Genomic DNA, 24,553 nt, shown 5'->3' on the forward strand with positions numbered 1-24,553 from the left:
TCTCTGCTTCTAGTGTGTTCTTAGTGTTAATAAAATGTTCATGACTGTGCCTCATGTAGGACAGTGTTCAAATGTTTCTTAGAGATGAGTCTACAGCAAAGCGATGACTGAGTGTTTTGGGCATGGGGGAGAACAACCTTTTAAATACATCATGCTATGTCCTTGGATGTCTTTTATGTTCTGCAGTAAGAACCTTGATAGTAAGGAGAATCATGCTGGCATAGTTCATAGCCAAAAGTGGAATGGACAAGTCATTTAGGTTTTAATTGCTTCAGATAAGAAGTGTGGAATGTTAAAGGTGGATGTAGTCAGCATACTTCATTAGTGTGTTTGTGCATACACGTATGAGAGAACATTGATGTGTGGATAAAGCATTTTTATAGGCATTAGTCCTCATTCTGGAGGAAGAGGAGGGATTTGTAAGTTGGTGGGTGGGAGTACTGCAGCAGTGGTACCCTGAAGTTCTGCGTTTTAGTGTTTGTGCCTTACCAGGGGCAGCAACCCTCTGCAATCCCAGTGTTTCTCAAGCCCTCACCGAAGTTACAAGAGAGAGCTTTAGAATTTAATTTTTAAAATCACATGTTTCCTTATAAAGTGCTTTACAAAGCTAGTCCAGTAATCCACGAAAACCTTTAAAAAGATCTTTGGAGCCTAGGCTGGGCTTTGGATTAGGTCCTGGGAAATGTAAGGTGGTTCTGCTCAGAGCGAGGCCTGGCCTTGGGGGAGGTTAGTCGCTTGGTGTCTGTAGGCCCCGCTGCCTTCTCTCCGTACTGTTGCGGAGTTCTCGTGTTCCAAGGGAAGGGATGAGAAGGAGCGTTTGTGCCTTGTGAATTTGTTCATGGAGGTGGCACTGTACCAAACTGCCACGCGCTCCTGGGAGCTGACGTTGAGAGGTGGTCGGGCTGATACACAGTTAATTGGATTTATTACTAGTCAGCTTTGGGGAGTGGGAGGCTTCATTCTCAGAGGTTAGTAGTTCAGATGGTGGATCGCTTAAGAGGCGTGGGAGAAGAGGGCTTTAACCTCTAGGGGTAAAGGCAGCACTGACACCGGGTGTCAGGTTAGCTGCCTTACCTCAAGTCAGTTGATCCTTCCTGCTTACTTGAATGATTATGGGCATCTGTGTTCAGGGGGGACTTGGCTCCAACTAGAACCCAAGTGGCTGAAGGCACCTGAGGATTGGAAGGGGATGGGAAAGGGGACACTTCCCTCCATCAGGCTAAATACAAAGTACTATCTGCTCTATAAATAGTTGTTCCGAATTCTGTTTCTAAACCACACCGCTTGCCTTGCAAGCAGCATGAATAGATGCCTGCATTTTATTTAGGGAGCTGGCTGTTGTGATGATGAACTTCCAGTCTAAAACAAACTCCCAGGCTTTGCGTTATGGAGGGTTACGTTGACTTCTGGCCAGAAATGATTCTGTGTTTTTTCAGCGTAGGTTCTTGGTACGAGCCTGTTTATTCTTAGTTAAGGTGAATACTTCGGGTTACAATGCACGCTAGGACATTGGAGGTGTTTGTTAATGCCATTGTTCTCTTATACTCGTATTTGTAGCGTGACAGTGGCTAGATGGTGTCCTGAACCGGTGGTATGTTTAGTTCACTGACTCCTACAAAACGAGGCATGTTTGAGGCTCATTATTTTCAGACGTACAGCTTGCTGGACCCAAACTCGACCTACTAAGGCAGTTTGTATAGCCCTGTTCAGTTTTTGTGGCCTTTGCTGTGTGGAGAGTAGTGGTACACTGCACAGTGCTCGGGTTTTGGAAAACGGGAGTGACCAGCAGTCCATGGGCTGCTCAGCTGCACACAGAGTCTTGGTGGCTCCTGCACTGAGAAATTTCACACCTCATTTTGGGTCTTTGTTAGAGAAATTACATTAATCTTCAGTGATGTCTTCAGGAGCTGCTTCCAGCAGGTGCCAGCGGGACAATTACAGGTAAGTGAAATGAAAAAAGGGAACTGATGCAGGCAGTGATTTTCATAGGGGCAAAACTGGGGGCAGTCGCTTGGCAGCATGGCCCTAAGCTGTCCCAGAGGATTGTCATGGTGACTTGGAAGTCACTGGAAGTGTCCCTCATGGGCAGGCAGGGGGAGGTTTAGTCTGGAGCAAGGTCTTCGGGAAATACCAGTGGGAGCAGATAGCTCTGTGGTGATCCTTGTGTCTGGCATAAAATGAGCATAGAGGTAGAAGTCTTACACAGAACTGCTGGAGACCTGTAAGCCGGCTGCAGAAGGTGGCGTTTGGAGGGGTTGTGATAGCGGTGGCTGCAGAGTCTGTCTGTACTGTTTTCCTGGTTTCCCACTGTTTCTGCAGGGTGTTGACACTGGTTTCATCTCTTGAGCACTAACTGTGTCCACACCTGCACAGATAATTTTTGCTGTGTCTGAAGAAAAAGAAAAATGTAGTGAGAATAGGCAGTTCTGAAACTAGGTTATGGAAGAATTGTGACACAGCTACAATTGATGTTGTTGAGTGATTTAAAGCAAAAGGAAGGAACTTGGAAGTCCTGCCAAAATACTTAAGCAGTTTTGTTTCAAGACTCGGAGCATGGAAAGCCACCTTTTTTATAGTAGTTTTGCAAGTACCTCTATGGCTGTTTCCGATATCGACTGCTTTGCACTAAAGGCACACCTGAAGATCTAAATACAGTGGTTTTTTCCCCCAATAACAGTCATCCTTCAGCTATAGCTATAAGATATGGTAAAGTGCTCCTGTAGCAGCCCTGTAGCAGTTGCTCAGCTGCTTCCCTGTCCCAGGGGACTGGAGAAGGCTGGTCTGGAAGCATCAGAGGGATGGAGGGTCTCATTGAGCTGTGCATTCTCCAACCATCTTTGCAGACAGTCAGCTGGGCTTTGGCATTACGGACCTGTTGAAGTTGGAGAAGAGTCTACCTCACATCTATACCAATACTGTATATATTTTTTAATTAAGCTTGAATCTGTTTATGTACTTCTCTAGCAAAAGAGTCACGTTCCTGTCCTTCAGCTGCAGTACTTGGCAGTTTTGTCCTTTTCCTCCTCCCCCCACTCCAGAAGTGACACCCTTCAGTGGATCTCTCAACAGTTTACAGCAAAGCTGGAATTTGTTGCATTAAAGAATATCTGATGTTCTTGTGTAGGTTGGGGGGGGGTGTGTGTGATTGTTCTTTGCATGTGCTCAGTGCAAATTGTAGCTTTTGCAGGATGCCCGTCCTAGTTTAAGCACAGGACTCTGAAAACCTCTGAGCACTGATAATACAGATAGTATATGAAACATTCTGCTAATGGAAGAAGTCATAACTTCTAATGTCTTCATCTACCTATGAATTTTTGACTGTGATTTGTATTAATGCATTGGGTACAGTAACTGAGTTAAAGGGCAACCTGATTCTGTGCCTAGAAAATAGCAATTCATTGGTAATTATATGTAAGCATATGTGGTTTGGACTGGAAAGGGTAAGAAATAGAGGAGCAAAGCTGTACTCGCCGCTTGGTTTCTTTATTCTGTCATGGATCCTAAAGACCAGGATGAGCAGAAGTCCCTCTCCAAGCTGGAACAGCAAGTAGAGCAGTGGGAAGAAGTACAGGGGGCCGATGATTTCTGGGGCGAAGGTGACCTTGAGGATAGTCGAGCAAAGCTGTACATTTTGGCAGCCAGTTTCCATGCACACTGTCCGCCTGCATCTGAAGGAGGAAGAGTTAAACAGATTACGGATCTAATCCACTTTTAAGCAATTTTAAAAGAAGCCTGCCCGCCTTGCTGTTGCAGTGCTTTGTGCATTTGCCTGTGCTAAAAGCTGCTTTATCAGGAGCAATACTGGCATCCCTAGAAGGTTTTGCCTCATGCTCCTGTTGCAATGTGCAGACACAGAGTACGCTGTAAATGCAGATTTTGTGCTAAATGGTGTTTGTAGGCCTTGTGTCCCGCTCTGGGTGCTGCAGCTTCCTGCAGGGAAGGAATCTGCTTCTGAGGTGAAAAGAGGAGTCCAAGGTGCAAAGGTAAAAAATAGTGAGGACTAGTGGGCTTCCTACCTGGATTATGTAGGATGAGAAAGGGAAGGAGTGGGTTTTATATACAAGGTTTCCATCCTGAATTCCTGGAGTTTCAGCTGAATGCACTGACTGGTTTGGGATAATTATCAGCTGAGGAGCAGTTGTGTCACTTGAGGTTTGGTCTCTGCTGGTATTCCCTAATTTGTTGTTGTTCTTTGGTGCTATGCATTCTCTTCTTCCCCCAACTTTGTTACTGAGAGCAGAGGCTGGTAATGTATGCTGACACAGGTCACTAGTGACCTCAACTCAACCCCATCTGTCTGCTTGCTCAGTGAACCTGCATAATGGACTTCCAGCCCTTCCATGGTGATCAGGTACCTGTGTCAAAACCAGCTCCAGCTGCTGCTCCCCTCTCCATTGAGCTGAGCAGAGGTCGAACTCATTTCTCTCCCCACTCAAGGTGTGGGAGTATTGACTTGGGACCAGCTTGCAGTGTGTTTGCTCGTACTGCTAGGGCCCGTTTTGGGAGACTACAATCAGTGTTTATTTTACAAAAGAACGTCCATGTTGAAACCCATGTTTTAACCATTGCTCCATAGACCAGAGCTGTCATACCTCTCTGTTTTTCTGAGTGAGGGAAGGGGGGAGTGGAGGAACATACCGGTCATTAAGCTTGAAGACTGCAGAGAGAACATAGCCCAGCAGGAATCCAACAAAAGGCATCAAGGCAGAAGATCCCAGGAGGGATGGTGAGAAGATGACCATGATACCGCTTCCCACACTGGCCACAGACAGAACGATTATTGCAGCAGATGACAGTAGAAGCACAACCATCCCTGCCTAAAATAAAAGTGGTCAAGACATGGACAAGAGAGAAGTCGCCAGCAAAATTTGCCTCAGCCGTTGGAAGCAGCTGTGCCCAGTTCCCTGTCCATCACATATGTAAGTATACAGTGAGAATGCGTAATGGACATAAATGTTACAAGTAATCAACAAGACACCATCCTCAGGTGTAACCTAGAGAGACCTGAAATAATCAAGTTCCTTTCTGGTCTATATGCAAAATGACTGATGCTTGCTCCACTAGCCACTTGTTTCTCAGGCATTGCTGGGTGTCTCTCTGTCCAGGTCCCTTTGTGGGTCTAGTCCACCCAAAGCAGGTGGGGAGGAAAGCACTTTACTCACAGGTAGAGCCTGCCTACAGCAGGTGTGGAAGGTGGTGGCTGCATTTTCAGATCGTCTCGTTGGCGTCTGGTCATTCTGCAGATGAAGCAGCTGGGGAATTTGGGGAGGCAGAATACACAGCTCTCCTGCCTGTCTCTCTGCTTTGGAGTCCAATTTGGATGGAGTTCCCCAGGTGTTTTTTAAAAGCAAGTCTCTACGCCTTTCCTCTTTTGTAGAGAAGGTAAATGGAAAGGTGGTGTTAGCAGAAAGGAACACAACCCAAGTGTCAGCTGGACCAGCGTGGGTCACCTTGTCATGCTAGGCTTCTAAAGCTGCTTTTGAAACTGTCCTGTCATCACTGCCCTGTGCTGGGGAGAGGGGCCTCTGAAGAGCGCTGGTCCTCCTGTGTCTGCTCTAGCCTGACTCCGGGATTCCCGTGCTTCTTAGAGGTTAGTGATTCCTAATGTCATTTTATCAGGTCTGTTATTGAGTCTCGGCACCCATTTCTTGCTGTGCTTGGTCCCAGTTTCTCTGAGATGAAGCCTTAGTGAAAGAAACTACGAAAAACAGGTTTACAAAGTTGTTAGCAGCTCTCTGGGTACTGCTAGTGGAGCTCTTGAGATAGACAATAATGTAGTTGGTTGTCCAGATTTCCCTTTTGCTGTTTAAATGCCTGATGTACAAAGGAGGCAGGGAGATGATTCCAGGCATAAGCGGGTGCTTAGTGATCTAGTGGCTTCTGCTGGATAAATATCTCACTGACGTAAGCAGCAACTTTGTGATGTGAATTTTGTCCTGTGCTAGACCTCTGAGAACAGTGGGGTGGGGTTTTTTTGGTTGGTTGGTTTTGTTTTGTTTTACTTTAAATCTGGGGTCTGCTTTGGTTACAGCAGTAGTTGGGGGCAGTGCCTGTAAGGTTCATTAGTGCTGCGTATAGCAAAAGAAAACAAAGTTAAAACTGAAGCCAACAGAGGAGAGCAAGGTAGGAAGTTGCCTACAAAATTATGTTTGTCTGGAAAAGGTGGAGGACTTTGGGCAAATATTTTAATGATTAAAGTGGTGAAGTGGATGTCTTGAGTTCTATCCTCAACCTTTTGATTGATTTGTGGCATGCCTTAAAGAAGTTAGTATTTCTGTGCCTCTATTTTTGAAAGCTTCCTTGAGGCCCTTGGTTAAAAAGCAACTAGCACAGGATACTTCTTACCTTGATGATAAAGCCAGTGTACTGGGGTTTCTTCTCATTCAAGATGATGCCAATGGCACAGGGGATTAGCATTAGCACCAGAGAGGTGGTTATTCCTTTGTAAGGTACCTTGCCCTCCAAATCACCCTCGTATAGTCCTCCCGAGTAAAGGTACAGAAGCAGAGGCATTAGTCCAATCGCCGGGACCGTTGAGCATGTGGTCATTACAATGCTGAGATGGAGAAAGGACCCCTCAGTAGAAGAATGACACTTTTTAAATGGAATATACTCATTTTCTTACTAACCTGGACACATGGTTCTAATGTAAGACTTTACCTCGCTCTTTCCCAACCTGTCACTGAGATTTCCCCGACATTACTGTCAGGTTGTAGAAAGATGTGATATGAATAGAGAAGGGAGAAGATGACTCAAGTCCTATACAAGCTCAGAAAGGACCCTCGTTATGGGTACAGCTCACATTTCAGAAATTCACAAGTGACAGGGAAAGCAATACTTTGTACTTTCACCCCAGATCTTGTTTTATCACTAGGGTTTGTTGGAGAGTGCTGTTCTGCTAGTTCAACATTTCTCACTGATGCAGCCTCTTCAGACAGTGTGCTGAATTTACACAGAACTATATGCTACTATATGGATAGATACAGCACATACATGCTATATATACTGCTATATGGAGATGAAAAAGTGTTCCTGCACCCATCTCATCAAGAGCAGCATGCAATATGCTTCAGAAAAGGGTACAAAATCCCATTTTATTGTAAAATGGGGACAAATTTGCTCATTGAGCAATATGGGTGTTTTAAAAATATTCTAGACTTAGTATTTCAGTCTTTGTCCAGCTTCTCGGGGATTGCTAATGTTGATTAAACTAGTTTCTGAACCAGTCGTATGACTAGATTGGCCTGGGCAATGAACACATACTCAGCTTTCCTTACCTGAGGTTCATGTCCCCTTTCAGTGCCAGACTAAAGATGTTGGAGAGGTTTCCCCCTGGGCAGCAGCCGCAGATAAGGATGGCCAGGGATTCTGTAGTACCCAGCTGGAAGAGCTTGCCCAATATGAATGCCGTCAAGGGCATGATGCCGTACTGAGCCATTATGGCAACTGCCACGCCTTTGGGTTTCCTCAGGTGGGTTGTGATCTTGGCTATCTCCATCGTACACCCCAGAGACACCATGGTGACGAAGAGGGCCACAATAAGGATCGCATTCAGGGCTTTGTCCGTGGCCTGTTGGCCGAATCCGAATGGTGGTGCCACGCTGGTCAAGGAGGTGCTCTGTGTGCCACTTGGGCTCCAGAGCTCTGGGCTCTCAAAAGCTCCCTTGGTCTTGTTCATCCTCCTGAAGGGTTTAGAGGTCCCTTCTTCTGTAAGTGTCTGGGAAGGTGAGGAAGGGATTGATTCGGAAGTCCAAATACCATCCAATTAATGCAAGCAAAACATGAGCTCTCTTTCAGGCCACCACTCTTAGCATTCAGCAGCTGTTGAAACAGAAATCCATGTTTTGAGCAATCACCTGTGAACCCCGTTCCCTTCAGGAATATGTTGTGCAGGTTGTGTAGCTTCTGCTCTGGTCCCCCACCTTTTCTGGCGTCCGCTCTCACCATGAGAATGAGGACATAGCTGGTGAGAGCGAGAGGGAGACTTGTTGAAAACTGGTAAAGATGGGCATTTCATAAAAAGGAAAATGGACCAGAAGAGTTCTCGTCCACAAGATACTGCTGAGGCCAGCGCTTAAAAACATGATGCATCCAGGGTACTTTATTTTTAACAAGAGTTATAAAATGCTTATGCTTCTGGCCATAAATCAATCTCTCGATAGAAAGGCTAGGAAGAAACTTCCTCCATGGACGAGTAATTTCTCTAGTAAACTCTTAGGGACCTTCATGTCTCTTTTCCTGATGCGGTCAGTCTGACACTGTCTAGAAATTTTTTGACTGCATATGGGAATGAATTCTCCAAGCCTTACCAACACCCAAAATATTATTCTCTCCTTAACACTGAGGGGAGGTCCTGCACGGCGAGAGCCTCAACCGACCTCTGCAGTGCAAAGCCGTGCTCGCTGCGGCACAGCAGTGTTGCTTTCAGGACCTGAGGTGCTCTGCACCGTGATCCAGCCAGGGGTGCAGGCATCGCCCAAGCTCTCCAAGCAAAGCCAAACAGGGAGCTTTTACCCACCCCAGACTGGGACCTGCCTTGTGCTTTCAGTACGAGGCTGCACGGCATGACGTGCTCTCAGTGCTCTGGTGTGCAGGGAAATGGGAGCTGGGCAGCTGGTTCTCGGGCAGGAGGAGGGACCAGAGAGGTGGCCGATGAAGATTGTTCCTCCAGCTGCTGCAGAGGTGACCTCTGCTCATCCCCCCTGCTGCTTTGCTCCCTGTCGCTGGCTCTCCAGGGGACGTGCTTCCCTGTGTCTGCCATGCCGGGGAATGGCACGTTGCCTGCCTCGTCCCCAGGTGCTGCGCTCCCTGATCCCTCTGCAGGTTTTGCCTTCATTTAAGGCATTTGTTGCCTTCAAATTGACCTGACCCAACCCCTAGGTCTGGTGTGGGACTCTAGGAACATACAGAGCTGAACACATTAAACTAGAGCAAAGTGAATGCTGTTACCTTACACGCCTGTAGATGCAGCTGTAGGAGGCTTCAGTAAGACTACCTGCTGCTCCATCCCTTCCTGGCCAAGCTCGGTGAATGATAACGCTCTTCAGTCTTTCTGCTTCAAGAAAATCTTTCCTCCTTGGCAAAATCTCGTCCTCTGCTTGCAGAATATAAAGCCCGGGTCTGAAAGAGCCTTGTAGATAGGGAAGTTGTTATACGATAGTTGTGTTACAGGACTGAGGAAGGGATTTTAACCAGGGAGGTTTGCTGCAATACGGCCGAGCTCTAATTCCTTTGCTGAAGGGCATTATAATGCTGCAGTAATGTGTCCATCGCTCCCATTCATCTGGGAGCTCAACAGGCTCGGCCTCTCCAGCCCCATTGCTCTGGAAACGCCGCTGGTGGCAGGCAGGAATGTCAGACCCGTTCTCCCTGTTCCTTCCCACTTGCTCTCGCTTCGGTTGGGAACTTTGTTTTCCAGGCTGGCAGCCAGGCCGGAAAAGCACCGAGAACGGCTCTGGAGCCCAGCGCGGGCATCCCCCGTCGGGCAGGGAGGAGCGGTGCCCGCAGCAGCGCAGGGCAGAGCCATGCCGGCGGTTCCCGGTGGCTCCACACATCCACGGCCGTGGCTTCTCCTGCGCCCTCGCGTGTACCGCACCACCATGCTTGGGGACCGGGGCCCTTCCCGTAACTCATGGCAGGCGTGCTTTGGGACCTCTGTGTCACCGTGGTGGCAGAGGGTCCTGCCCAGCCTCATCGCTGGGGCCCTGGCCAAGCCAGCGGGAGGAGGTGGCCTGCAGTACTGCATGCATTTCGGTTTTCCTTGGGCATCTGCAAGATTTCTGGGCACAAATAAGGGCTGCCCAAGTAGCACGTGGGCAAGATCCGTAGGAATTAGGAAAAAACGCAGGAGCAAAGCCCGCAGCAATTCCTTCTCTCTTTCTATCCCTCCCTCCAGGTTTTTTTCCTGCAGATCTCTAGCCTTCCTAAGGAAATGCTTGTTTTCACTGTGTTTGCCTTTTAGCTGTACACTGAATTTTGTCAGAAGATGTGAGGAGGGTCAAGTCAAACAATTAAGTGGTTACACAGCGTCACTGCCTCGGCAGCGCCCAGACCCCCCTGCAAGCTCAGTGCAGCTCAGGGTTTTAAAACGATGATGTTGTAACGCTCTTACCCTTTGTCTTTGCAGGGCTGTAGAAGAATGTTTCAACTACCCGAATAATTAAAAAAATGCCTGCTAGTTGTTTGCTCTTCAAGCGTTCCTGCTGGTTCCTGGTAGTTAATGCAGGAAATGCCACGGGAGTCAAGGGAGAGACTGGTCGAGAGAAGCAGAATAAATTAGGATCATTATTTCACCCTGATTTGTGCTGGGACATCCAGTTGTTTTACCCGGGCACTGGAGCTGGAGGTTTGCTTTCAGACGTGGCCAAAGAGCTGCATCCCAGCTCTAAAGCCGCTGCTCCCTGCGGTGGGACCTGGGAGGTGGGACAGCCGAGGAGCATGGCTGGAGGAAGGAGCAGGCTCCCGTGCTGGGAGGCAGCGGGGCCCAGGTGGTGCGTGGCCATGCTGCTGGTAGCCCACGACGGGCCACTGCTGGCCTGATGGCCAGGTCATCTACGTCGGCTCAGAGGAAGCTTCAGCCTTGGAGAAGCCGCCTGTTCGGCGAGTGAGTTTCATCCCTAGGCAAAGCGTGCCTTTTTCTTCCTTTGACCGCTTCCTGGGCTCGGTTCTGAAAAGGAAAATTTCTAGATGTTCTTTAAATGGTCTCCTTTTTTTTCCCCTCACAGCTCAAGCAGCTCGCCCCCCCCCGCCGCCCCAAAAGGCGTTTGTTTGCCTCTGCCTGTGCCCTTGCCCTGCGTGAAGCCGAGGAGCTTCGTGGAAGGTCCTGCACAGCTCATGCCACTTGAGGGCAGTGGTTGCATGCCCAGAGCCTCGTTGCTTTCTCAGGATAAAAGACCTCATAAAACAACAAAGTCTCACCGTAGGTGCCATCGCTTAGATCGTTTTTATTAAGTCAGATGCTCCCAAATTCAGCGAGATGGTCTAATACAACAGGCATCACAGGATGCTTAACAAGCCTGGGGCATTAAAGGAGATATTTGAAAAAAAATTGTATACAAGTTTGCAGGCTTCCTGTTGGAGCTCAAAATGAGCTGTGTTGTGGACTTCTGTTTTTTTAAAAGACACCAAAGGAGTCAGTGCTTCATGCTTTTATAATGCAGCTTCATAAATTCACCTGATAAATATGAAACGGCTCATGTGGCCCTTTCAGTGTTGGGGGAGATGGAGTCCAGTTTTCCAGTTTGCAGCTGGGACTGTCATCTCTTCTGTGTTTTTTCCAGAATTTAACATAACTTGAACCCAGCCCAGTGGCTGCCCAAAGGCCATGCTTCAGCAGACATGCCCGATAGGAGTGGCGGTGACTTGATTTGTGTCAGATTTCACACTGTGTTGGCCCCCAATCCAAGACATGACCTTGGCATGCGGTGTCCATATTTTGCTCAGGTAAGGTTTTCTCACTGTACGGTTATGTGCTTGACTAAACAATTTGCTCATTTCTGTGTGATTTTGAGGCAATGTGCCCACCACAGCCCTGCCCGCATGGCGGGCACTGTGCTGGAGTGGCTGTCAGGGGGTTGAAGAGGGAGGGCTTCTGCAGGGACAATCGTGACTTGTACCAGCTGTGGCTCCCCCACGCCACAGTTTTGGTCCTATCCATGTTTTTTCATTTCTGTCATCACCTGAGGATGCAGCCCACTTAAATGGGATGCCCTCCAATTAAAATCTAGATCTGGTCTGCCCCGTCACGGGAAAAGTTGTGTTTTTGGGGTGGCGCTTAGCTCTGCTCGTGTCTGAGCCCCCGCGATAGGGTTAGAAACGAGAACAAATCGAATGGGCTTGTCTTGAGATTCAAACCGCTCCCCACCTGGCGCGGAGCAGTCTGGGCACAAGCTGCCATGCACCATTGGCCAGGGCAGCTGTAGCCTGATGCCATGGTGATGGCCACACTCCCATCTCCTCACCCCCACGCCGGGTGCCATCGTGTTGCCATGCCAGCTTCACGTTGGGGACGGCTACCTGGTGTGTCACTGGGAAGTGGCATATCTGGAGCGGGACAGGGTGAGGGGGGCTGGAGAGGCTCCCCCAGCTCTGCACGGTCCTGCTGGCTCCCTGCAGCAAGGCTGAAAGCCCTGCCGTGATACCGGCAGCCTCCGGGATGTGCCGGAGATGGATGGTGGTGCGATCTGCAGTTCACTGCCCAGCGGAGTCTGCTGCAGCATCCTGGCACGGATGGGGGCCCCATCTCGGCACCCCACGGCAGGGCGGCTGGGACCTTGCACCCCTGCCTTCCCAGGGGCAGCCGTGCCCTGTCCCCCACCGCCAGGGATTTGCTGGCTCCCTGCCCCAGCAGTGCTACTCTCTTAGCAGTCCTGAGCACAGACAGGAGCCAAAGTTGTTTCTATTTATTCAAATCCCATTTAGCATCCATCAGGCTTAAAAATCCCATGACTACCCTCTTACACAATTTTGTTTGATAGGAAAATAATTAATTTTGCAATTAAGCTGTGCCCAGAACAAATGATGTAAGAGCACTCCGTATGGGCTAAATTAGCGCCTGCTGAGACACAGCGCCAGCATCTGTCTGGTTTAGTGACACTTACTTTAAACAGCCGGAGGAGGGGACAGTGCACCCTCCTGTGACTTTACTGACGGCTTCTTCTCAGCCGGAGACCCGGAGAGGGCTCGGCAGTGTCAGCTGGAGCACGCTTCAGTCGGTCAGCAGTGAAAAACGAGCTTGCTCCAATGCCTCTTCTGCGTGTTAGGGAGGTGGTTTTAAATCTGAGTTTGCTGGCCAGGTGGGCACTGCTTGTGCCTCGAGCAGTGTGGGATGCTCCGGAGAAAGAAAAGCTGCTCCCAAGAGCGTGAGGCCCTTCAGCCATTGAAAGCAACATTTCTATGATTTCAGTACATTGCCTCTTCCTCTGAATTTCTAGTGGGAGGCTTTCCACTAGCACCGTGAAGCCCCAAAGGGCCTTGAAGGCAGGGAAGGGTCCTGCCCCGTCCTTTCAGTGGTGTTACTACCCAAAGGGACTTTAAGTTACTCCAGGGAGCTCTGCTTCTGGAGAAGGGTGATTTTTATGGTTAGCAAACACAGGTTGCTGTGGATTTCTGGCCTCTGCGATAGTTTCTCCGTTTCCCTAAGGAGCCCGTAGCAGCCATTGCAAGGTAATGATACACGGGAGAGGTTTTATTTTCCCTTGGTGGGGAGCACTCTACAGGTCTGGGGCAGAAACCCACCTGCTGGTGGGTTGAGGGGAGCACTGGGGGGCACCCCGTATTCCCGGATACAGAGGGTGGTTCTGGTTTTCTACCCCTGCCTGCAGGGAGAGTGTCAGCATGGTGCTGGAGCAGGTTCACCTCGAGGGCAGATGTTTTTGGGGGGGAACTCCACAAAAGGAAGTGTGTTCATGTCCGTGATGCTTATTTTTCCCTGTGGGAAAAGAGATATTGTTTATTGTCTATTGTAGTCACTTGTTAACTATGTAATTAGTGGATCTAGTTAATTGTGACTGTTTCATTTCCGTAGGGACCAGATGTCAAAGACAGCTTCATAAAAATTTGACAGCTTCAGTTTCCTTGAAACTTTGGTAAAATGCTATCAGCAGGCCAGCAGGACCTTCCTTAAGCCTGTGTCTGACCTGTATAGCCTTGACTATTGCTCTTAGCTTCACGGGAGAAACGAGCCTTGTCTGCTGTTCTTCTGACCTTTGCAGGGTGATAACTATTCAGAAAACGCTATGTTTTCTCTGGGTCACGAGAACCCTTTTTGGCATGAGCTAGGGAGAGCAGATCTGGGTAGCAGAAGGTTCCCTAGTCCCTTGCCCAGCTTCCAGCTGTGGATGCCATACACCTGCAAAGGGGAATTGCACCTTGAGCTGAGGCGAGTGTGCTTCATTTGTACCAAAGCTTATATTTTAAATAATTTCACTGGGTAGATTGTGCTCGCGTTCTAACTCTGCAGCTTTAAACTGCTCCATTAGTGACAAGAACTAGCCTTCCTTCCTACGTGATGAATACGAAGACTTAATAAAGGAGATGGTTAGGAAAATGGGAAGTAAGAAATAAGGTGTTCAGGAATAGCCAAGGGATTAATGAAAGAGTCCAAGACCCTTATGCAAACCCTAGGTGAGAACCAGGAGGTCTCTGAGAAGGCAGACTCATCACCCAGTCTTTCCTCTCCTGTTGTTCCCCAAGCTCCCATTGCAAGGGCAGCCAAATTGCCTTTATAAGGGAAGAAATTTCCATGTCAAGGAGAAGGCATGGAAACTGCCACCAGGGTTTAATCTTAGAAATGAGTCCCCAGGTGGCTGCGTGGGAGACTTCTAAAAAGCACATAAGGGCCAGGCTACATAACATGGATTAACTCCAAGCAAGGTGCTCCAGCGGGCGCAGAGCAGCAGTGCCGCGGAGCCACTCATGCAAGGGCTCACTGGGAGAGCTGGAGGTTCCCTGGCAGTGCCGGAGGAGAGCATCCCATGCTCCTCAGTGCCTTGGCAGGCATTGGTGGGATGCTCTGGAGACTGCCCTTGAGCTGCTGAGACAATGCTCCAGCCAGCAGCCAAACAGCTTGAGCCACCTGGAAAATTTAATCCTCACCTGCAGATGAATTTGGGTAAATTATCTGTCAATATGCCGGCCCTCATATCCTTTTGTCCCTCAACTCTGTTGTGATGCCCTCGGCCACCATCCTTGCCAGCCCGAGGAGGAAAAATATATTTTTTGGAAAACAAAAAGGAAAAATAATTTAAGTAATGCAGTCCAAACCAGAGCTATGTTTAAGTGCGTACCTGACCTTGTAGGACCAAGCTGACCCTCTGGAGTTACAGGGCTAATAAGGAGGAAAACAGTGCTGCAACTGTGGAGCCCGTGGCTTTGCCTGGTTCTTGTCTGCTCCTTCGGCACCCTTGCATCACTGACGGCGGTGCCTGGAAATGACCTCGTCTCTCTTCTTTTACTCTTGTGGTTACTCATGGACTTTACAGGGAAGCTGTAGACTGTGCATATTAGAAGGTCAGACTTCTGTCTCTCCCCTGGGTGTGTTGGGAGCTTCAAGAGGAGGACATGTTTGCTTGCTTAGCGGGGAAGAGAGCTCCCCAAGAGGCAGAAATGGCTGCAGCAGCCACACTGCACTCGTTTAAGAAGGCTGGGGTCGGGCTAGATCTTGCTCCCTGCTTTATCACCGTCTCCAGTGTGGGAAAAGCAGTGGGGAAAGCTCTTGAAGCAATCTGAGCTTAATAAGAGATGAGCATAGCACGTTCTTGCTACAGAAGAATTTTCTTCAAGCCTGCTTCAATTCTCAGCAGCCACAGAAAGGCCGGTGTGCAAGCCTGACTGCCGTAGCCCACCGGGGTACCCCGAGTGTGCCAGCCTGAGGGAGCACCCCAAGTGGGCATAGGGGACAGCACGGCTCCATGAGAGAGCACTGCAGGGGAGCTGGAGCACCTGAAACCATGTCCCAAGGGGTGTTTGAAGCCTGGCTGTCCCTGGGTCGGTCCTGGACTACTGGCCAAGGTCTCGCATGATCCACAGTCAATCAGTGGAGTAATCCTAAATAAATATCTGGGTGTACAGCAGCACTTGGATATGGTCACCTGTTTGTTTACAGGGCAAGCTCTGTGAGTGCTCAGTGATGTGGTTATGCCACTGCTTCTTAGTTTGGGTTTGGGGGGACTTTTGCTCTTCTTTTCCTCCCATTTAGTTTGTTCCCCTTTTCTTCAACTTGCACCCGTTGTGATGGGACCCTGATTCCGCCTGAAGAGGCAGGACCTGCAGAGGTTATGGTGCTCGCTTGCAGGGGAAGAGAGCTGGACCTATTTCCTTGCTTACCCTTGCTGTAGGACACAGGCAAACAAATTTCTGCCTCTCTTCCACCATTCTGCTCAAGTCCTGTTGCCTCCTCCCTGAACTGAGCCATTGGCCTTTCTGCGTGGTGCAGATGGGCCACGAAAAGTTCAAGAGGACTGTTGAGAAACCTTTGCTTATTTGTGTACTTTTCCCATCTGCCTTCACCTTTTGCAGCTCCTCAGGCCCCCCTGGGCTGAGCTCTGCCTAGAGCAGCTCCTCCGGGCAGCTGGATCCAGGTCCAGGCGCCAAACATTGTCCTTGTCCTCCTGGATGGTTTGCCGAGTATCTGGGCTGGTGGAAACCTTGTAGCTTTGAGTTCCACTGATGCATTAGGCACCGTTGTCTTTTGGTTATTGGCGTTCCTGTGGTCAGCCCCTGCGCTCAGGCTTGCCCAAGCACCCGGGCAATGGCGAGCCAAACCCAGCAGTGCAGTGCTTTTGTCTTGCTTTAATTAGAGTAGGACACAATTATTAGCAGCATGTTTTTATTTCCATTTGTTCATTCTGACAGCAACCAAAGGAAGCCATTATCTCTACAAGAGGATGTTTCAGCAAGTGTTACGGTAAATAAAGCTAACAGGATCAGTGCAAAAGAGAGTATCACGTTCTAAGGGCAGCAATCAATAATCAGGCTGTTACAAGGCAGATCCTTTCAAGAGGCATGATAGTGAGTCCGCACTCAGATCAGCCTTTAATCTTGAAGGATCACTGAGCTCTTTACAGGCTGATACATTTACCGCAACCTATCTGCCCTGTAACATAGGTATCCCTGTAAAGACATATGGCAGTTCTTTCAGCACCTTCGGAGGTAAAGAAAGTTGGATGGCAACCACCTGCCCCTTTTGAGCAATATGTTTCTGTATGGATCAGGCCAAAGATGGAAGGTCAGGTCTAGGTTTGACCCTGGATTATGTTTCCCAACCTTCCCTGCTCCGTGAACAGCAGCAACCCCAAGCCCCCAACATGTTCTTGGAAACTGTGTGCTCCTCTGGATCCCTTAGTCTGTGACAGCAGCCTCAGTTTTAACTTTTCCGCAGCCCTTGGCTGCAAGCAACGTTGTTCTCAGAGGCAAAAAGTCACTGAAGACCTGCTCTTCATGCTGGCAAATCAAGTACTTAAGCAACGTGATGTTTGTTAAAACAGCAAAATATCTTCTAAAAGTGTTTTTGCACAACGCTGGAGAAAAAATGGTAAGAGACATGTATACTGCAGGGTGTTCATTCTTGAGATCTCCAGTATTTCCTATTCTCCTCATTTTAGTGTAAGTCTTTTGATCTTTGCTGTTTGCCCCAAAGCTGTGGGCATTAGGTGAGCTTCTCAAATTTATTTTATAATAAAAATGTAGAAGTTTGTAGCCCTCAGGGATTTGGAGAAAAGTTTGAAAATGCGATCATAAAGTTCAAGAAACCAGAGTGCAATTAGGAAAAGCTCAAACATTTATAATTTTCTTTAAAAACCAGAACAAAAACCCTTGTGATTTTTAAGCTGTGATTCTCTAGAGCCTGACGCGTAATTTTTGAGTATGTGGGGTTGGCAGTGCTGGAAAGGATGCTTTTCTCTGCCCGGATCATGTGTTTCTACTGAGAATTTTATTTACCAGCTTACTTTAACCATTTATGCACCTCTTTCTTGGCTGGCCTCTCCTGCAGCTGAGGAGCCGTCTCCATCTCTGGAGGCTCGGAAGGGCAGACGGAGGCGGCCGGGATCGCCCCAGTGGCAGAGGCCAGGCTGCCCTGCATGGGTGCTTCGGACCCGCCAGGCAGCAAAACCCCTCCGAGGGCTCGGAGCTGGCTGTCCTGGCGGGGAAAGCCCTGAGGAGCTCACCAGGAGCAGCAGCATCCCTTGTCCCCCGCTCCGTCGCAGCCGGCGTGCGCGGCTCCTCCTCTGCAAACCGGCAGCTTTGCTTGGAGGTTTATCTCCCGCCCGCAAAACTTGCCGGAGGGATGCGAACTTCCCCGAGGGCTCATGAAGGGAAGGGGATCTTTCCTTCGGGGGCTTGTTTGCATGGCGTGGTGGCTCCTGTGAGCGGGGCCCCCGGCGTGACCCCGCTCTCAGTGGGGCACGGAAAGGCACGGTGCCTTCCCAAAAATCCCACGGGGATTCGGCGACAACGCCGGGCTCTTCCCTCTGCTTCTCCTACCCCGAGCCGCCCTCCCTCAGGCACTGCTCTTTTATATTTTTAGAAAGCGCAGTTTATGTTTTTCAGTGCTAGCTTTGCACGTCAGCAGCCACTGCACAATGAACTCTCAGGGGCCTGTTTATTTTGCAAGCGAGGGTCGTACCCTGCGACAGTGTTTTCCGCCACGTCGTCATGAGCACCCTGGGCTCTAGCTGCTTCAAAATGGCAGCCTATTGTTCAGTGTCCCAGGCCCTGCTTGAAACCAGGTCCCCCCGGCACCCGTTTTAATAGCTCCTCTCTGTGATCTATTTATCCCCCAGTGCTTTCGGGGGGAGTGGGGAAGGGCTCATTGCTTTTTTAGGGACCCATGCAGCAACGTTCTGCGAGCAGGCCCCTTTCTCTGCCTGCCTCCCAACTATTTGGGGTAGTCCTAGTTTAATCCAGTGTGAGCCCCTTGCAGAACCGGAGGGTTTGGGGGCTGGCCATGCTTGCTATGCCAGGCTTTTTGCTGCAGGGGCACAGCCTTTGCAGAATGATGCCTGCAATAGGGAAATTATGGTTTTGGCCTGCTCAATCAAAGATAGCTTTAAATTATTAAAAAAAAAAAACCAAAAAATCAGCCCTCTGGATAGAGGAGGGCAATGATGAGCAGGGCTTTGTTCTGCAGCTTTCGGCTGGCTGTGGAGACCGGGGGGAGCCATTTGCCACCTTTTGTCAGAAAAAATGGCAAGATCAGTAGAAAAGTTCAGAGGCTACAGCCTGGCTGGGCAAGGCCAGGATCTTCCCCCTCGCTAGCTGGGCTCGGGGACTCTGACAACTCTCCTTAGAAATGACTTTGCACCACCTCCCCCTGGCTCCTCTGCACACACCCATATTAGCATCATTGTGTACCCATCATTTCCCACAAAAATAGCTTATTACAGGAAGCTTGTTTCTCCACCCCCCTTTTGTAAGTACCTGTGAGTCGCGTGGCCACTCTGGAACACCCTTGGCTAACCTGTACCATCTCCAACTAAGCTTTCAGGGCTTTGAATGTTTTCACATTTTCCTAGCCAGGCTGAGAGCCCTTTCAAATCGTCAGCCTGACGCCACCCATGCTGATTTATGTTCCCTGAGAAATGCAATTGTAACTATTTCCATTAAGAGAGCCCTCAAAACCATAAATGGCTCCGAAGTTGTGAAGAATGCCCCAGTCTGGGACTGCAATGCCCCTGGCTCCCTAAAAATTGCCATTATATTTTCCTGAATTTGGCTCTATCCGATGCTTCAGCTAGAATGGTGTTTTTACTTCCAGCACGTGCACGCGTGCAAGGCACACCATCTGCTTACCCTGATGCGGTGCCCACACTTTCAGACTCTACCAGGACTCCTTTCTCCGCTAAGGCTTCTCCCCAGGTAAGTGCTTCTTTTGGTTTGTCCTGTTCCTTCCTATATTTGCTCATGCACTTTGAAAATAAGCTCTCTAGAGCCCAGGGTATCATCGGTGTTTATTTTGGGCTTGTTCAGGGGGTTGCTAGCAAAGAGGGCACAATTCTTGCATGGTTCTTAGGACAACGCACTTTATTTCAGACACAAGCAAACCCTAGCTCGCATTTAGCATGTGCAAGCCCCTGTGCAGCGCTGCATTCACCTACGGAGGTATATAAAGGGTAATGATAATGTTGCCCAGAAGGCTAACACTTCAAAGGCCAAGGAGCAGTTAAAATGTATTACGAGCTGTTGGCAGTGATTGTGGGGGGTATTCGTGTATTGCTGCTTTGGACGGCCCGAGTAAATGAAAACCCTCTGGATTAATTGGTACACCAAAGAGGTTTGGAGGAAAATGGAGGCTGATGGAAAATGACAAACAAGGGAAAATACAGATAGCTGGGTGTGCTGACCTGCGGCGGGGCACTGCTGATTAACTTGCGGCTCCCTACCGTGCCGTGGAAAGCCGAGGAGAGCTGGGGGTGCCCCGCCAGCAGCTCGCCCGGCGCGTCGGTGGGAGCGGGCTGAGCCCCACAGGCAGCATCTGCAGCGCTGCTATTCCGGCACAGCCGAGCGGGTAGTTAGAGGTGAGACTTACCAGGTGTCTTGTGACACCTGGACACCACAGGACAAGAGCTTAATTATTTTTAATGATGTGGGGGCTGGGAGAGGGAGAGGAGGCCGTGTGGTGCCTGGTGTCACAGAGCAACTGAAGCTGGGAACTTCAAGATCGATTTGCACAGAGACCGCTGGCTGAATCGGATGATGACCAACGTGGGGAATATTGAACGATACGATCCCATCTTTTACTAGGATACCCATATTCCAACTACTGTTATGCGGTTTATTACTAATGATTCAATTATACACAAACGGCATCTCACCTAAGCGTTACAGTGACAGCCACACAAACACCAATCGTACCGGCTCATTCCCATGCTAATTGACCGGCTGGAGCAGGACCACCACCTCTCAACACAGCACGGCCACACTAGGTAAGTTGCGTCCTTGCAGGCCACCCAACCGGTGATCAGGGCAAGGTACCCGTGCTGACGGCAGTGGGTGACTGGCACTGACCCTGGGGGGTCTTTCACCCATCCACACTGGGGCTGCAAGGGCAGGGGGTCCTCGTCTTCTCTCTGGTGAGCAGCTGGGCTCACCAGTGGGTTTCCAAAAGAATTTCCCCAAAGCCAGCCTGCCACGACTTGCGCTTGTGTCAGTGATCTCTCATCTGGACTTCGCACGGGTCATCCTGTCGGGTACTTCCTCGGTCCTCTTGCCACGATCTTACGTAGTCGTCGCTGACTCTGGTAGATCGCACTTTTCTACTGTTAGTCTTAACTAGACACCTCGCAGTTTGGGTAGTTTCCTAGTCTGTTACACTAGTTCCCCTGCAGCTCAAGAGTTCGCTTCATTCCTGTACCAAACATCTTAACTCCACGCTTTGCGTATCTGTCTCTTGCAGACTTGAGGAATCCTTGTCATAGGAAGAAAAGCACAGAAGGTGGTGTGCTTCTGGTCACCTGGTGATTTACAAGCTGTCTTTCTCCTCGCATTATCTGTTCAGTGCATGGAAGAAGGGAAGGAAGAGGCTGCTCAAACTGGCAGTTTCTCCTGACCACGCGTCCTTCTACTGGCAGCTGTGTGGGTGTGATGGGGATGGAAGGTAAAACAACACGGGGTGGGGGCAAATTCCAGAGGGGCCTTTCTCTGTCCTTTCCCTCAAAATACTCGGGAGAAAATTACGCAAGTAAAGAGTCGGCAGAAAGACAGAGAAGGAAAGCGCGATGCTGCATGCAGCAGTACCTGCGCAGGTAGGATTGCTCATCTCCCCGAAAGCTTGACTCCTGCTGACCCAAGTCTGACAGGCTCCCATCTTGTCTCCCAGCTCGTCGTCACAGGTGATTTAAAGCATGGCTCAGCTCTGCAGCCTCTGTCTCTACCCATCCCACTGTCTTTCTGCTGGCAATCTCCTTCCTTCCCTGTGTGTCACAGGAAAAGCCTGTTTTCTGCTCATGCCAGGGAGCATTGTAGCACGGTGGGAGAAGCAGCAATCTTCTACGCTTTTTCATATAGTGAGGGCATCAGAATGATCATCACGAACTTATTTCTGACATGTTTCTGAAAAATTCCTTGCTTCTCCCATCTATCCGAGACATATATAAAAAAATGTGTTTTCAGTCTTAAAGCTAAAGACAAGCATCAATTTTAAAATCTATTTTTAAAGTGAATTACATTGTAATTTATAATCTTAAACTGAAGTTTTTAAAGAGCTCTCATCCTTGAAGAAAAGAGACGATTTCATTTTGGGTGACTAATGATGAAGTGTTTTCTAAAGGTGACTGAGCATAGCACAAAGAGTCCTAAATATATTTATTAGCTTATTAAGCATAATTGAATCTGCTTGCTAATATTAGCTATGCCTTTGCAAGTGAAAAGCACTTTTGGTTAGCTAGACAGTTTCTTATCAAAGAACAAAACCAGAACATTAAAACATATGCAGCTTACTGAATAATCATGTTATTTGTCAGACAAGCAGAAGAATCATCACTGAAGTGCTCTCAAAGTGCCAAATTGGGTAATATACATAATTAGGCCCCATTTGATTAGATATGTGCCCATGGTAACAGCCACACTCATGATCCACATATTAGTACAGCCTTGAAATAATCTTCAAGGGGGATGATGGCAACAGAGCACATCTGAAGCTTCACTGGGGAGACTTTTGGAACAAAACCTGCATGCCGATTTCCTCTGTTCCTGTGGTTATTCTTTATTTTATCTTATTATCTTTTATTTTTAAAACAATGCATGCCTTGGTTCTCAAAGGTAATATACTGCTTCCACGAAATGTCTCTATACTTTTATCCCTAAAAGGAAGGTCTCCTAATCATTTGCATCACATTTTAAAGCCTAAAACCTTCCTATATTTAGGGATGCATCCCGGCAATTGGCAGGGCTGCTGCAAGCTGTTCCTAGGAGGTGGGAACAATCATCACCTGGAAGCCAGCCCATCTCAGATCCACTCTCCTCCCACAGCTCAGGACAGCCTGGTGATGGATAAGGCCTTCTGGATGTTCTTTTAGGCTTTTGCAGAAGCCTCATGAAGAGACTGCAAGGTCTCAGCAAGAAGACTGATTTTGCGTCAGATCCAAGCCTCTGAGAGAGCCTGCAAGCGCTGAGCTACTGCCAACCCACAGGGAATGAGTCCGGAGGGTACTGTTTGGGTAACAGTGGAACCCAAGAGAGTTTGTTTAGCTGTAGATGCAATACGAATTGTTCCTGCAGTTTATTTTTATATGCTTAGAGGGTGAATGAATTTGGAAGAGTTGGAGAGAATCAGAGAATTAGCAGAATGAATTATTATTGGGGGTTATTTATACAAAATGAGAGAATATATCTCCTGGTGCAACAGTGTACGTCCAGGACTGATGTGAGTTGCTGCTTTTGCAGTAATGCCTACTGGGAAATATTTAAAAGAAGCTTTTTCCCCCAATAAGGAAAAGACCAAGATACGGGAGAGTTCCCCCAGATGAAGGCATCAGGGAAAGACTGGTCTGTAGCAGGGAAACCTAGGCAATGGGTGCTGAGAGCCTGGCGGGAGAGGAGCGTGGAGCCAGTCTGGTCCCAGAGGGCTGCGGTGTACATGGCTAGTCTGGTCATGTCAACTATCCCACCAGTGCGAGAGAGACATAGCGTGCCCACCTGCGGACTCCTCACCCTGGACAAACAAGGCAGGACGTGGCATCAAGGGACTCTGTTTGGAGATATACAGTGGAGAGGAAATCAACGCTGAAAGACTGTGAAAAATAAATGCACAAAGATGATTTAGGATGTTTTTTAGCTTTTGGGAAGAAGAGGGCTATCCCAAGCACGTGGGAAACACAGGACAGCTAAAAAGCTTTGGTGGGGGGAGCACAGAGGAAGACTTTATTCCCTGGTTTGGCTGTTACCTGGCACAGAGGAGTGGAGCACTTTCTCCAAGGGGCCAGTGACACAGCCAGACACGTTTGCAGCCTTCAGCTGGAGGGCAAGAACACTGTAAGTCGTGTCCACACAAAGTCGTCGAACTGTTACTAGATGCAGTGTTAGGATTACACCTACTGAGGCAAAAATAGACCTGTGGATCCACCTTGGGCATGCAGTGCATGATTAGGAGTGTGTCACCTTTCTCCATATATGCTCTTAACCATACTTGGGGGACAGGATCCATAATCTTCGGCAATATAAATTAAGATCCCTGGTCAAATTATACTAAAGTTGTGAAATTCCCACACCCTTCCCTCTTTTCTTTCAATAAGTGCTGGTTTTAGCATTGCTTCCCAAAGCAGGGGACTATTCAAACCAGTTCCTCACTATTCACATCGGCACCAAACTGAGGTCTGAAATGGGTCAGACCAAACCCTGTGTCTGCCCCGGCTGAGAGCGGGAGGACTCTAAAGGGAACCGGGTTGTGTGTGAACCCCACAGTGACAGTAGTAATGGTTGTGCCAGCCCTAAACACCCCGTTTTTAGGGTACCCTGTTGACAGCCACTGCTCGCGTTTGACAGCACACTGGTACTGGGTACGCCCAGGTACTTGGGACCTCCTGCAGATGGAAGGGCATTCTCTGGTCATGGGGCCGGAGGCCTGGCAGCTATATGGGTGGTGAAACCAGTCTGGAGAGACGCCTGGGGCTGCCACTGAAAGGCACTGTGGATGTGCTGTGTGTGTGAGTGAGAGTGCTCACGCACGCATGCGTGTATAGGCAATCCTGGTCCCTCCTGTGATAAATGGCTCTGAGTAGAGCTACGTGAAATTTTGAATTTCTGCTTCTGCTTTCCAGAACAGAACAAACTGGGGCAAAAAAATAGGAAAAAATTGTTTCCTGGAATTAAAACAGTCATGTTCAGAAATGTCTCCGTGTTCTGTTTTGACATTTTTTGGATCAAAGTGAAGCATTTTGACGTTTCTGAGGTAGGAATGTTTTGTTTCAATTTGTTGAACTGACATGAAACGTTTCTTTTCAAGTCTGCTTAACATTAAAGTAGGCAGTGCCTTTCCTTGGGTTTGGGTCCCATTCTCTCCTCTGGGCTGTGCTCCCTGGGAGCTCTGCCCAGCTCCCATAAAGCTTGGGCAAGGTCC

General features: G+C 48.8%; 1 protein-coding gene and 1 long non-coding RNA gene across 4 annotated transcripts; one reads left to right on the forward strand and one right to left on the reverse strand.

Annotated features, from left to right (window-relative positions):
- Window positions 1-1,442: 1,442 nt before the first annotated feature.
- SLC10A1 (solute carrier family 10 member 1) lies at window positions 1,443-9,248 on the reverse strand. Its single transcript, XM_029997201.1, has 6 exons — window positions 8,950-9,248; window positions 7,278-7,821; window positions 6,346-6,556; window positions 4,639-4,817; window positions 3,472-3,668; window positions 1,443-2,389 (listed from the first exon to the last, which is right to left on the reverse strand). The coding sequence occupies exons 2-6, from the start codon at window positions 7,676-7,678 to the stop codon at window positions 2,199-2,201; spliced, it is 1,179 nt and encodes a 392-aa protein (XP_029853061.1). The 5' UTR covers window positions 7,679-7,821; window positions 8,950-9,248; the 3' UTR covers window positions 1,443-2,198.
- LOC115333784 lies at window positions 7,385-24,324 on the forward strand. Of its 3 annotated transcripts, none has more exons than XR_005931049.1 (5): window positions 7,385-7,471; window positions 11,280-11,442; window positions 19,256-19,356; window positions 20,894-21,094; window positions 22,363-24,324. It is a non-coding gene; the product is annotated as an uncharacterized LOC115333784 (long non-coding RNA). The 3 variants fall into 3 exon arrangements; XR_003920919.2 differs by lacking the exon at window positions 7,385-7,471 and adding an exon at window positions 10,726-10,918; XR_005931048.1 differs by lacking the exons at window positions 7,385-7,471; window positions 11,280-11,442; window positions 19,256-19,356 and adding an exon at window positions 20,106-20,423.
- Window positions 24,325-24,553: the final 229 nt, after the last annotated feature.

Source organism: Aquila chrysaetos, chromosome 2 (assembly GCF_900496995.4).
Source record: "Aquila chrysaetos chrysaetos chromosome 2, bAquChr1.4, whole genome shotgun sequence".
NCBI classification, from domain to species: domain Eukaryota; kingdom Metazoa; phylum Chordata; class Aves; order Accipitriformes; family Accipitridae; genus Aquila; species Aquila chrysaetos.